The sequence below is a fragment of the Spermophilus citellus genome (assembly GCF_964194105.1).
Source record: "Spermophilus citellus genome assembly, chromosome: 11".
NCBI lineage: Eukaryota > Metazoa > Chordata > Mammalia > Rodentia > Sciuridae > Spermophilus > Spermophilus citellus.
The window spans coordinates 127,602,399-127,617,388 of record NC_138192.1 but is presented as its reverse complement, the minus strand read 5'-3'; the positions used below and the strand labels follow the sequence as shown (position 1 = coordinate 127,617,388).

Here is a 14,990-nt window from a genome sequence, read left to right as displayed (position 1 = left end):
AGTTCTTGGCAAATTGTCACTATCTTGATTTGATGTACGTTACTATTAAATGTTTCTAATAATTTTCTATGTAAAATCATTTTGGGAATTTGTTCATCAGCCTCTTTCTGAAAGAAAAAAAATTGTTTTGCTTATTTGAATTTTAATGTACAAATTGGAAACCATTATCATTGTGTGAATCACAAACTGCCATTTCTGTAAATTTTTAAAAATTAATAGTCATGCTATCAAGTTAAATTTTTTAATTATAAATTTAAGTTCAATAAATAAAAACAAAAATAATGGGGCTCCATGTGATGTTTCAGTGTGTTTACATTGTGTAAATGCTTAAATCAGGTTAAGCATATCTATCTTGTCATTTATCATTTCTTTATAGTGAAAATATTCAAATTCTTAGCTTGTTGGGAATATATAGCCCATTATTGTTATCTATAGTCACAGTACTATGCAATATCACATGCTGTTTACAAAAAGTGGATTCTAAGTCTGGTTTTCCTTTTTGTAAAAATGTAGCATACTTTGATATCTATAGTAAAATTACTGAAAAATTCATTATTAAGTTGCCATAATAATGTTGCAGAATTATGACCACTGGTAGTAATAAGAAATCTTAATTTGCAGGTATGTTATAGCATTAGTTTTAACAGGGCAATTTCTTTGGCTATATTATTTGAAATAGAATATTTAATAATTTAATTATGTGATATTTAAATGAAGGGTAGGTCAATAATGAAGAATTGGGAGGCTTTTTTAATGTAAAATATTTCACTTTCAATTTTGTATTTTCATCTCAGTGTCCTGATAGATTTCTGTTTTGATTTTCTGCTGACAGGTCACATTTAGGGCAGGCAAAACATAAGAGATATAGCCCTCCTGAGAGTAGAAAATCTAATTCTAAGGCACCCAAAGTGCAGTCTAATACTACTTCTGAACTGTCAAGGGGACACCTTTCTAAAAGGTAAATCTTCACATTGCTTATGTTTTCAAGGCAGATCTTTTTTGCATTTGAATTACTGCATATATTAAAGCTTACCAGGTTATTCCAAACTGTTAAAACAGGTTTTTATTATTCTTGAGTATAACTTTTAGGATTAATAGTTTATCACCTTTGTAGCAGTACCAGTGCACTTTGCCCCAGACAGTGAAGTTTTTCCTTGTTTAGAGATCTATGAGATTGCCGTTTGCTTAACAAACAATTATAGGCATCTAAAATGCCTTTTTACCATTTTCTTTAGTATTTGTTGGAATTGTGGTTTAGGTCAGTGATCCTTAAGATCTGATTTGTTAGGAGTCTTTGGAAAGGAATGTTAATGTGAAGATTTGATATCACTACAAAGTAAAAGTTTGTAACTCTTGTTTTGGAAGTGCCTATGTTATATCCTTTGAGCTTTGACAGTTGTGTTTGTGAATGGAACATCAAGATTCTAGTTTCTATTGATTCTGAACCACTAAACATTTTTTTTCTTGTAATCTTAACTCTTGTTTTACAGTGATTAATAGTGTTTAGTGTCATTAATCTTTGTGCTGAAGAGTACCCTATCTTCTAGTCAAATATTTTTGCCATCCAAAATCACACATTTTTTTCTCCCTGCCTTCCAATTTTGAACTATTTGAAAACCTATGTTTTTTTAATACTAGACTTATTAGGAACTCCCCTAACCCCCACCCCAAGCATTTCCAAAGGTTTAAGAAGTTAAGAAATGAGTGTTATATGATAGGTTTACAGGCTGTTACTAACTCTTTTCTTATCTAACTTCTTAGAAGCTGCAGTTCATCTTCTGCTGTCATAGTCTCACAACCAGAGGATCCAGACAGAGCCAATACTTCAGAAAGGCAAAAAACGGGGCAGGTGCCTAAGAAAGACAATTCTCGAGGAGTGAAACGCAGTGCTAGTCCAGATTACAACAGGACCAGTTCTCCTAGCTCTGCGAAAAAACCCAAAGCACTTGAGCATACTGAGTCTCCCTCAGAAACGAGTAAATCACATAGTAAGTCAAAGAAGAGACATTTAGACCAGGAGCAACAACTGAAATCTGCACAATTGCCATCAACAAGCAAGGCTCACACCAGAAAGAGTGTGGCCGCTGGCAGTTCACGGAGTCAAAAAAGAAAAAGGACAGAGAGTTCTTGTGGAAAGAGTGGTTCTGGGTCCGAATCAACTGGTGCCGAAGAGAGATCTGCAAAACCTACCAAGCTGGCTTCAAAATCAGCCACCTCAGCCAAAGCTGGGTGTAGCACCATCACTGATTCTTCCTCTGCTGCCTCTACTTCCTCCTCGTCCTCTGCTGTAGCCTCGGCCTCTTCCACTGTACCACCAGGTGCCAGGGTGAAACAAGGAAAAGACCAGAACAAGGCTAGGCGTTCCCGTTCAGCATCCAGTCCCAGTCCCAGAAGAAGTAGCAGAGAAAAGGAACAGAGTAAAACTGGTGGCTCTTCAAAATTTGATTGGGCTGCTCGTTTCAGCCCTAAAGTTAGCCTTCCTAAAACAAAACTGTCTCTTCCAGGGTCTTCTAAGTCAGAGACATCAAAACCTGGACCTTCTGGATTACAGGCCAAATTAGCAAGTAAGTTAATGGAAGATCTTTTCTTTAGGGGATTTGTCAAAAGTGATTATGTTTTCAAGTTATTTTCTTTTTCAGTCTGAGGCAACATAAGATTTATTACTTTATTTATATAATAATACTTGATAATTGATATTACATTTACTTTTATGGAGACAGATATATAAGAATCTTGCTTTTTCCTTTTTTTTTTGGTAGTACTAGGGATTGAAAACGGAGGTGGGTGAGTGGGTGGTATTCTACCACTGAGGTATACCCCCAGCCTTTAATTTTTATGGCTTTTAAGGAACTTGGACTAAAGATGAATACTGCTAATGCCTCGTACACTGCTCTGGGTCCTAAGTTAGTGGGAAAGAATATTGCCGTTTTTGAAACTTGGAGTGGACTATAAAGAACTAAAGTTTGAGAATAACGCATTTAAGCAAAGAAATGAGATGGGGGAAAACAGTGTTGTATATGTTCCTTTATGAGGTAGCTTGAGATCTTTGGGTACTTTCCCATCTCCTTTTCCTGAAAGGTTTCAGGAAGCTTCTTATTAGAACTGATTAGACCTAGCGATGACCCTCTTCAGTTATGTTTCCTGAAGTGCTAAAATATATTTTTTTCTTCTAGTAGTTAGCTTTTTTTGGGGGGGTGGGTGGGAGGGGTGGGCTCGGGTAGAAGATAGGTTCTGTTTTAAGAAGTCAGAAAAAAATAGAATAAGAAAGCACCTATGCACATTTTCCCCTTATTTTGCAGTATTGGGGATAATGCCCAAAGCCTTGAGCGTACTGGTCAAGCACTCTACCTCTGAATACATTTCTAGTCCTTTTTATTTTGAGACATGGTCTGTGTCTGTCTGTCTGTCTCTCTCTCTCCTGGGGATTGAATCCAGGGATGCTTAACCAGTGAGCTGTGTCCCCGGCCCTTTATATTTTTTGAGACAGTTTTGCTAAGCTTCTTAGGGCTTTGCTGAGTTGCCGAGGCTGACTTTGAACTTGAGATTCTCCTGCCTCTGCCTCTTGAGCAGTTGGGATTAACAGAGTACAGGAAAGTACCAGTGCACCTAGCTATTTATCCCCATTTTTTAAAAGCATTGAATTTTTGTTATAGATTACCTTTTTCCCTTTTGTGTCCTGATAGAAGATTGTGGTTTCAAATCTACATTTTGATAGGGCTAGAACCTTTTCTTGCTTATTTGAAGATTTTACATGATGTCTACCAGCATTCTTGTTGGTTGAGTTAATATTGAATCAGTTTAACCTAATATTGAATCAAAGCTCTTAGCTCTGTTTAATTATAATCTCTACTTTTGATTTAGTATTAGTTGAACTTTAACAAGGATACTAGTAATCAACATTTAAACTGCACCATAGGGTTATTGTGTTGGTAATATGTTTTAGATTGTAAAACTTTGCTCTATTTGGTGTTTTAAATATGGTATACATATGTATAAAATCTTTTCAGTTACAGATAACGAATCAGGACTTGTTAGATAGGAATCTTAACCTTAAAAGGAAATAAAAGCCCAGGTTAAAAAGGAATAGCAACTGTTTGTTTGTCCTGCCAAAGTTTTCTTGATAATTGAAATTATTTATTTCAGGTCTTGTACCTCTTCTCTTCACATCTTTTAAGTGAAGTAGAAGCATGTGTATAACTCCATGTGGGTGTGTCCATTTAGTAGCTGTGTAATCTCCATAGCCAGTGGACCAACTTGAGTTCATAGCCAGTTCCATGGAATTCATTCTTCCCTTTTTCCCTGTTCAGGCTATCTCACTTGAAGAGCTCATGTTTTTTAGGTATTATTTGTAGGAGGATTCAAGTGCTGGGTGATATAGATAGTATTAGTGTGTCATAGCTTCAACACTTCTCAAAGATCATGATGTAGTATATTGACATGATTTAAAAAAAAAAATCTGGCCCTATCAGTGGCTGATTAATGGGGTTTCCTAAGTTGTAAGGGAGCTCTCAGTCAGGAAACACCAAGATTTCTGGCAATGCCATTGAGCTAGTAACAGATCAGTCCAGAGAATTCTCTCAAGTGTGCTTTACACATAGTTACAAACTGATTTAGTATTTTAAAACTCATTTCATAATGATTTTCCTTATCTTCACAGAACCTCTGTGTATTCTGTTGTCACTATATTGCCTTTTTAGCCTTACTTCTACTTCCCTGGTTCTGATCTCTATTTATAGCCTAAGCCCTGGAAACAAAAGGAACCAATCAACCAGTATTTGTTTTGCATCTAGTAAGTGCCAGGTATTTTACATATGCATTCACATGCACTTGTCAAAATTGTGCTTTAGGATAGTTATTGAGTAACTTTATTCCAAGGAGGTGAAATAATTTCTCTGAGTTAGGATTTGAAGAAAGGAAGTAAATGTGACCTTAAAGAGTTACCTGTATTAGTTCCTGTGTTTTACTATTTTAACATAATTGGGTCACTTGGAAATTTTAAGACCCCTGAGGAAATGAATTGTATTTTTTCCTTCTTTCCTGCTATTGATTAATCTTTAGGAATGATTAATAGGTGAACCCAGGGATTCATATACCATTCACCATGTATTTGCTTCTTTTCAAATAAATGAAAAACATTTCAAAACAAAGTAATGAAAGGCCTGTAAGTGCTTGACAGTTATTCTAATACTTTATATGGATACCTTTTATTTATCCATCATCATCCCTGTTTCGCAAGTACGGGTAAGCTACCTTGAAATCATTGGTCAAGTTATGTGTTCAAAGGCAAAGAACTAAGAAGTTATAGAGTCGAGGGCATACTCAAGTCATGTAGAAATTGACCTTGAAAACAATGCACAGGAATAGCGGATCAGGTGAGCTAAATCTTGGGATTCTTGAAGTCATACAGGGTGGGGTGTGGGGTGTATCTTAGATATGTGTTGGGGATGCAAATCAAGTCAAGATGGCGCCTGGCAGTTTGCCAGGAGGAGTGGTTTGTGAAGCAACGCCAGCGTGCCATTAGGATGGTGAGGATTCCTTATTGGCTGACTGCTGTATCTAGATGATGTTAATTGAGTCAAGCTGTGTGTAATCAGTTCAGTTAGGTATATATACCTCTGCTGTCCCGAAATAAAGCGGCTCCTGCTACCTTGGGTGCCCAGTACCTTGAGTTCTCGCTCAGTTCCCGCTGAGTTTCCCTGCAATAAAGCAGTTCCCGCTTCAACCTTCAAGTTGCTTGTCACCTCCCGGTTATTTTTGCCCAGCCGGACTGCGGCAGATATGATTAAATAAACAGATTTCTTTTTTAAAAAAATTTATATTTTTAGTTGTTTGCACATAATACCTTTATTTATATGTGGTGCTGAGGATGGAACCCAGGGCCTCGCATATGCTAGGCTGAGCCACAACCCCAGCCCCAAATAAATGCATTTCTTCATAAAGAGTTTATATAAGAAGGCTTAGAATTGGTAGATAATTTCTCTGGATTTGAAATAATGGTATTTGGGACGAGGAGAGTACTTCATACAGAGCTAAAAGTCTTAGATTTGAATCTCATCTTACTAAGTTGTGATTATGGGAAGTTTGTGAGTTTTTAAATTGCTAAATATGCACAATAGCATTTGAAGAATAAATATGTGTGGAGACTTGGCATAGTGCTTAGTACATGGGCATCACAAAATTTAGGGTGTACAATTGAAATTAATACCTTAAGGCAGAAAATATAGAGAACAACATTTTGAGACTGAATATTGAAAAATCCTGACCACTGATCAGGTTAAGGTAGTTATTTTTAGGTTTGGGAGACTCAAATTTAACATGCTGTTATTTCCTGGTTTGTGAGGTTGAGCAAATAATTTAGCTATAATTATGATGCTATTCTTATTACAAAGTAATAATATTCATTCTTATAAAAAGAGTAAATGTGAGAACCACTTTGTGAAATTAAAATATCATTTAATCTACTAGTATAAAATGGTGTATGAAGAATTGTGGTCTTGTATTTGAAGGGCTTTTTATACATCAGGGTTTATTGGTTGCATTTGTTCTTGCATTAATCCAAAGGGCAGAAGTAGTTTTGATGGAGAAAAGTTGATAGATTTCTTATTCATTCAGACCTCAGTGGGAAAAACATATAGTAAATGGAATAGGCCTCTTAGTGATATAGAAAAACGCTTCAGACTGGGTAGTTTTTTTTTTTCTCCCGCAGATATTATTTGTTTCTTCCAGTTTTTAAGACTCAGTAAATCTGTTTGTTGGATGTTAAACCTTTCTTCAGGCAAAGACTGATTATAAGGTATGATTGGTTTATTGGGTAAAGGAAAAAAGGTTTTGAATTATAGAAATAATGGTACCTTCATGGTGCTTCTGAAAAATGATTTTTCATGGTCAAATATTACTCAAGGATATTCAAGATATACATTAATATTGCAAACTGTGAGACATCTTCATTATAATTTCTGCTTAACCCAGTTTTTTTTACAGATATATTTGACCAACTGTTCTTACCTCAGGAGATAGCAGTGGATTATGCAGTACACTTTTGGAAGTGATACAGTCAGGACACTTAAGTAGAAAAACCTTTTGCAGTTTGTTACTTTGGGAAGGGTTGACAGGTTGGTGAACATGTATGTTCCTTGTGAGGAACTAGGGCTGGCAGAAGAGCTGGTGAAATAACTATCTTAGTCATGGAGTCTTCTGGAGCATTACTGCTTGCCATCTCCAACTGATCAAAATAGCTCTGTGATAGAGGTCACTCTGTATCACTTGGTAGAGATCTTGAGACTACCACAGAAAGGATAGTCCTGTGTGATAATTTTTAATGTGTATTTGTAAATTATTATAGCTATTATGTTCTGTTTAACCAAGTCAGCAAACATTCTTACAAATTTATATAGCATAAATGTAAAACCAGTAGGATGGTTTTAAAATATAATATTTAATACTTTAAATAACTTAGTTTGCCTTCAGAATATATTTTGCTAATCTGCCTTTTTAAAAATCACAATAATTTCAAAGTGTGATTAGTAGATGGTAGCACAGAATTATAAGACACAATTGGTGATCAAAATCTGAGTAATTAGGAAACTTATTTATAGAAAATTTTAAAGGTATTATGTTTCCAGTCTGTGTCTATTTGTAGCTCTAGTTTACTCTCCATTATTTAAAGTGGACAACATGTGCATATTATTAATAACATGGTAAGCTTATTTTCATCTTGAGTTTTATACTCTGCTGGTGACTTGCATACAGCTTGTGGCCATTATTAGAACTAAATAAGAATCAGGCTAGTGATGAATTCTGAGAAGGAATTCAACTTGAATTTAGGGCCCTTTCCATCAATCTGAGACATGTTACTTTTCTCCTTACTCAACTCATTCTTTCTTCTTCCCCTTATGCTAGGGATGAAAAGAACTGGGAAGTCAGATGATTTTTGGTTTCACCTTTTTGTATCTTGTAGGATCATCTCTCTTGAGTTGAAAAAGTTGTGGGTTATCTTTGGGCTTTTCTATATTACACAGCTTCTGTTAAAACAACTTAGCAACTTAAAAGTTTTACTAGTTCCCAACAAACAGTATTTTTTGAGGCTTTAAGAAATTCAGTAAATTAGAAAAGACATGCCAAATTTAAAAAAGATCAGTAAAAAGGAACATATCTTTGGCTTTGTTAAAAAGACTTTGTTTTACATTGCTCATGAATTATAAGTGACCATGTTATATGTTTGAGTAAACTACGAATTGTCAAAATAATCTGATCCATATCAGGTAAAATCACTCTTCTCTACTCTGGCCTGTGTTCTGTAATATCTTTGACACTTCTGATTCTAAAATGTTATTAAAAACAAAAATCCAGAAGATATAGAAATCGATAAAGAAGAAAAAGATGTCACTTTTAATTTCGTTCATGAATGGCTACTTCTTTTTTGGTGTGTATCCTTCTCAAATTTTTCTCTTATTTATTAACAAGTAAGAGAGGTTTAGTCAAGGATTAAATAAGATTTCTTATTAAAAATTAGCAGTCATAGCCTTATGTGGAGGTGTATCTCTCATCCAACTTATTATTTTTTCAAAATAATAATAAAAAGGGCGGGGGATGTAGCCTACTGGTTGCCTAGTATGAATGAGGCATAGCTGGACAACTGTGCCTCTCTTGGGCCAGCAAAACTCTGGATCATTATTTACTGCGAATAAAACATGCATTCTCAAAGTACACAGCACCATATCATAAATAGGTGCACCATATCATAAATGCAGAGAGGGAAGGGGGATCAAGTACATAAATATTAGATGACATACTCTCCACTTCTTTCTCAGCTATGCAAGTGGGGGAGGGGAGCTGGGAATCTCACTGCTTCACAAACACCCCCTCAGTTAATCCTCAGTTTTAACACCAGAACTGCCGCCAGAGAATCTGGTATCATCAGCGCCTGAGCCTTTTAGGGTTTCCATATTTTTTAATCTGATAGTTGGTACTTATTTTAGTTTTATACTTAGAGCTTTTGGGCTTTCCAGTGCATATACCTCTGGTATTGCAGTCTCTCTTCCATTCTATTCATCTGTGTTGATTTGTTTCAAAAAAAATTTTTTTTAAGATATTGTCTTTTTTTTTTTTTTTTCGCCTATTTTGCTCAGTCTGGCCTCGAACTTTTGATTCTTCTGCTTCAGTCTCCTGACTAGCTGGGATTAAAGGCATGTGACACTGTGCCTGGCTATTAGTTCTATTTAATAGTATTTCATGAGGGGACAGGAGTAAATGCCCACGTGTTCAGTCATCTGTGTTTACCCAAAGGCAGGTACTTTTCTGTGTATGTGCACATCTTTTCTAAGAAGCAGGATGTTTGCTATACATGATGGTGGTAACTTTTTTGAGTGTGCATTTTGTGCCTGGCTCCATAATTGATACTTGATATATGTCAGATTTCATCCTCATAATTACAGAATGAGGTAATATCCATATTTTAAGTGTAGAGACACCAAAGTGTTTTACTTGTTCAAACATCAAGACTTTCCTCCTGTCAGAAAACTACAAACTACTTGATATTAAAAGTAGCTACAAATGGCTATATCTTAGTCAATTAGTAAATGAGCATTTACACTGTTCTAAATTTTTAAATTAAACATAGCTTTGTAATTTACATCCTTATTGTTTGGTCACTGATTATGCCTCTTTTAAATATTAATAGATGTTTTGAAATTGCTCATAGAAATATGAATTTATATTTCCACTAGTGGTTTAAAGGTGCCAATGTATTTGTTTCATTAACTAATAATTGTTTCTATAGATTTTAATTACCATATTGGTTTTTTTTTTTTTTTTTTTAAGAGAGTGAGAGAGGAGAGAGAGTGAGAGAGAAAGAGAGAATTTTTAATATTTATTTTTTAGTTCTTGGCGGACACAACATCTTTGTTGGTATGTGGTGCTGAGGATCGAACCCGGGCCGCACGCATGCGAGGCGAGCGCGCTACCGCTTGAGCCACATCCCCAGCCCACCATATTGTTCTTTATTTAACTTTCTTCTATTTTTATTTTTAGTTGTTCCTTTCTGCAAAAAATAGATAAATATCTTCGCGCCTTTCTACTATTTTTAATATTGTTGAATCATTGCATGAAGTGTGGCTATGCTTTGACTACGAAATAATACTTTTGCTTAGAAAATTGTATTTGGATTTAGCTTATTATCCACAAAAATCAGTCTCTTATTACCGAGTTATTTAAAAATTTATGATATCTTTTTATGTGATCATAGATTACTTTTCATTTCATGAGTTTATTGTATCAAAGTAAACTATTAATAAAGATATATATGCTTGAAGGTAGTCATAGAATATTCAAGGCATGCCAGAGTCTCATGATTCTGTTGACTAGTTTCAGGTGTAAATGTCTTTTGACTAAAGGACTTAAAGCTGTTTACTGAAAAGGTACCCATAGTTACTTTTCTTTATTAATCTAATAATCTAAGATTATTAATCTTAAATTTTAACCTAAGTTTTCTCAGCAAAATAGTCCTAAAATATGAATGGTAAGTTAAATTCCTGATGGGTTGTAATAATCGAAGGAAATGGATGATTCTTACAGTGAAGATTATGGAACACTGATGAGAAATTGAAAAGGACACACACACAAAACAACAACAACAAAACAAAAAACAAGACATTTTATGTTCATGGGTTGGAAGGATTAATGTTGTTAATATCCATCCTATCCAAAGTAATTTGCATTGAATATGCAAGTCAAAATATCAGTGACATTCTTGAGTTAATTTTTCCTAAGGTCTGAGACATTTCAGATTAAAAATTGCATACCATTTTTCCTTTTTTATTTTCAAAGTTCAGCTCTGTGAACATTTTCTGTAAAGGGCCACATAAGTATTTTAGGTGTTTCTCACCCCATACAGTCTATTACATCACCATCTGCTTTTATTACAACTCTATAAAAATATGGAAACCATTCTTAGCTTGTGGGCTGTATAAAAAATACCGTCAGCTGCATTTGGCCTCCAAGGCACAATTTGACAACACCTACTTACAGTGAAATTTTTAATGTAGTAATTTCTTGTAATCAGAATTTTGGGGTTTTATGTGATACTCAACTAAAATTTAACGGAAAAAGAACTCCGTCCACATGAGTGGTAAAGCCAAGAGATTGGCTGACTTCAGGCTTGGATGGATCCAAGAAGTCAAATGAACATGGCCTAACATCCAAACCTTGTGGCTTAAGGACCCATCACCTCCTCTTCTCCTATAGCCCTCCTTCCAAAATACAAGGGCACACTGTATCATCATTCATCTATCAATTTGTAGGGACGTCACTAGTTTCCTTGGGTCATATGCTTATCCTTAAATCAGAATCACTGTGATGATTAGAGATCATAGAATAGTCTGGTCTGAGTCCCACTTGTGCACAGATTGATGGTCTCTAACTTACAATTGTGTGTCTTAAACTTTTCTGACTTTACAGTGGTGTTAAAGAACACCAGTCATTCTGGTTTTCACTTTTAATACAGAATTCAGTAAATTACATGAGATATTATTCAATAGTTTATTAAAATTGGATTTGTATTAGATGATTTTATCCAACTGTACATTGATATATTTTGTTCATGATTAAGGCAGTCTGGGTAAAGCTATGTTGATTGGATAGATATATTAAATACATTATTGACTTACAGTATTTTCAGCTTCCGAGTTTATAAGAATGTAATCCCCATCATAAGTTGAGAAGCATCTGTCTTTGGAGTGTAACGTGAATGACAGTTTCTTCTGTACCACATGGAGAAAGGGCAGGACATAAGCTTCCTAGAAAATTGAAAAACAGAAAAAGCATGGTGCTCAGAAAAAAGGATTGCTAGACATTAGGTATAGTCATGTTGTTTGTCTTTTATCATCACTCCCAAATGAAAATATAAGCCTGGTATGGTGTCACATGCATATTATTCCAGTTACCTGGGAGGCTAAGGCAGGGAAATTGCTACTTTTAAGCCAGCCTCAGCAACTTAGATCCTATATCAAAATAAAAAATGTGTAGTTTACTGATAAGAGTGCCCAGGGTTAAATCCCAAGTACTGAGGGGGAAAAATTGGAAAGTTCAGTAAGTTGCATATTTAGAATACTTGATAATAAAGGGGGCTATATTTCCATTTAGGATTATGTAATAGATCTGATATATGTATTTTTCCTATAAAATATTAGCATACCTTCAATAGAGATTATGTAAGAAAAATATAAAAAAATGACAGTGAATATGTACTGTTGTTAATTTTTTAAAATATTTTGTTGTTGATGGACCTTCATTTACTTATATTTATGTGGTGCTGAGAATCGAACCCAGTGCCTCACACAAGCTAGGCAAGCGCTCTACCACTGAGCCACAATCCCAGCCCTTAGTTGTTAATTATTAAGTGATTTAGCAAAATTAAATAGCAACCATATAATGTTCTATCTTGTTGGTTCCTCTAGTATTTGTTTTTCCTACAAAGAACAGAATTGGAATCATGTCACAGTTGTCTACTTAATAAGAAATACCTAGAAAATTTCAAATAGAAAAGAAAAATCTACTGGGTCCAGTGGTGAATATCTATAATTCTAGCAGCTTGGGAGATGGAGGCAGGAGGATATAATTTTGAGGCCAGCCTCAGCAACTTAGGCCCTAATAAGCAAATTAGTGAGACCCTGTATCAAAATAAAGTCTGTGAATGTAGCTTAGTGGGGAAGTGCCCCTGGATTCAATTCCTAGCCCCCCCCCCCCCCAAGAAAAGTAAAGTGCATCCAAAAGTGTGTTAACTCTTTTTATTTAAATGTAAATATCCAGAAAATAGCTAGGCCACTGTCAACACTTTCTCTCTTGATTCATTTAAAATGTTTTCTCTTTTTTTTTTCTCTCAAAAAAAGCTTAAGGCTACAGTCAATACATATGCAGTTTAAATGTTTCACATTTTAAAAGCCACCCTTTGCAAAAGGACTCACTTTTTTAAATGGATGAAGCTGTGAGCTTGAGTAAATCAAGTTGGGGTTAGCAATGTACATTATTGGGGAAAAAAAAAGTATATTGTAGAACAAATTACATTTTTTTAAAAGCAATATCAGGTTTTGTTTTTAGATACATCTGAAAGTAGAGTATATTTTCACATTATACATACATGGGCTATAACATATTCTAATTAAGATCCCATTCTTGTTATTGAACATGATGTGGATTTATACTGGTGGTATATTAATATATGAACATAGGAAAGTTCCATCCCATTCATTCTACTGTCTTTCCTATTCCTATCCCTACTCCCCTCCCTTCATTCCCCTTTGTCCAGTCCAGTGAACTTCTATTCCCTTGTCTTGTGTGTGTTAACACCGATTACAATTTTTGAGAGTACAATATAGCTACCAAATTCTTGTTCCCATATAAGGTCAAGAGCTTTGAGAAAAGTAGCTTGTTTGCATTTATTTCTGACTTGATTATTCAAAGACTTTGTGGTTAAGAGTATATTAATCTTACCAGTGATATTCCGGTTGCTTTTCATAGTGGCATCATAAAAATAAATGCTAAATATAATTTTTCTGCGTTACAGAACTTGGGAAAGAAATGTGCATTTATGTAGACCTATGCACATGTGTTCTATTGGTTTTATCTTCTTCTGTTGATATACTCTTTGCTTAGCTAGTAAAATGAAGGAAATAACTCTGCAAATACTGTATTGGTTTATAGGTAGTTCTAAAATTTTCATTTAAGCCAATAAGGTAGAAGTTTTATCACCTTGCCAGAAATATATTGAAGATGTAGTAGTCTCTTAGGCATCAAAATAAGCTTAGGAGTCATGTAGTTGATTGGACTACACACTTTTAAGCAAGTTAGTTAATATTTTTGTATTTTGAATAAGAATCATCATCATCATAACTTATCTATAAAAGTGCTTTTGAACAACTCAAATACTTCAAAATTGTAAAGATAGTATATTAGAGCAGTGTCAGATACTGAATAGGCAAAAGAAAGTTAAGCTATCTTTTTCTTTCTTTTTTTAAATTATTTTTTTAGTTGTAGTTGGACACAATACCTTTATTTATTTTTATGTGGTACTGAGGATTGAACCCAGGGCCTCATGTGCTAGGTGAGCACTCTACTGCTGAGCTACAACTACAGCCCAAGTTAAGCTACCTTTTTCTAAAAAGTCATTTACCAAACTGCTTCATCTTGTACTTTGCCATTTCTAATCTTCTAAAAACATTTTACACTTTTGGAAAGAATTATTTATAAAAAAATTTTTTTTTTTTACTTGGTTTGTTTACAAATACTAAGTAGTTGTCATCGGGAGCAAAGATAATAATTATACAGAAGAGCTAGTTTTTTTCTCCCATCTTGGTTTTAGGCAGTGTTGCAAATAGTGATGCTCCTTTTCCACTGGAGAGAGCATAACATATAATAACTCTTTCACCAGGCAAATGGATGACATTCTTTCAGAAAACAAAATGTTTGGAGTTATCTCTCAGTTTATTAGGCTAGATGGGGGTCATGACAATAGCCTAACTAGTTATTTTATATTATAATATGATTATAATATCAGCTCTAAATGTTTTTATGTCTGCAACTTAGACTGATGCTCTTAAAAGTTTAACACCACAAATGGATAACTAGATTGTGGCATGTAAATCCACTTAAGAATACCATTTAGCAATGAAAGGAATGGACTACAGCCAGGCCCAGTGATGCACATCTGTAATACCAACTGCTTGGGAGGCTAAGATAGAAGGATCATGAGTTCAAAGCCAGCCTCATCAACGGTGAGGTGCCAAGCAACTCAGTGAGACCCTGTCTCTAAATAAAATACAAAGTACAGCTGGAGATTTGGCTCAGTGGTTGAGTGCCCCTGAGTTCAATCCCCATTATCCCCTCCCACCAAAACAACAAAACAAAACAAAAGCCTTTTCTTTGTCTACCATCATTTGATTGCGGATGTACACGTGTCATGTGTATAACACATGGGTAACTATATGCCCCTCTCCTCC

At 34.8% G+C, this 14,990-nt stretch overlaps 1 protein-coding gene across 17 annotated transcripts in view; it reads left to right on the top strand.

Moving 5' to 3' along the window:
• TRIP12 (thyroid hormone receptor interactor 12) overlaps positions 1-14,990 on the top strand; it is a 150,641-nt gene that overhangs the window by 60,783 nt on the left and 74,868 nt on the right. For 10 of the 17 annotated variants that reach the window (XM_081262344.1, XM_081262339.1, XM_081262348.1 and 7 more), the window contains exons 3-4: positions 833-958; positions 1,762-2,564. In XM_081262344.1, coding sequence (XP_081118470.1) covers positions 833-958; positions 1,762-2,564 — 929 coding nt within the window. The remainder of the gene's footprint in view (positions 1-832; positions 959-1,761; positions 2,565-14,990) is intronic. The other 7 variants (XM_081262340.1, XM_081262341.1, XM_081262338.1 and 4 more) reach the window with 2 other exon arrangements.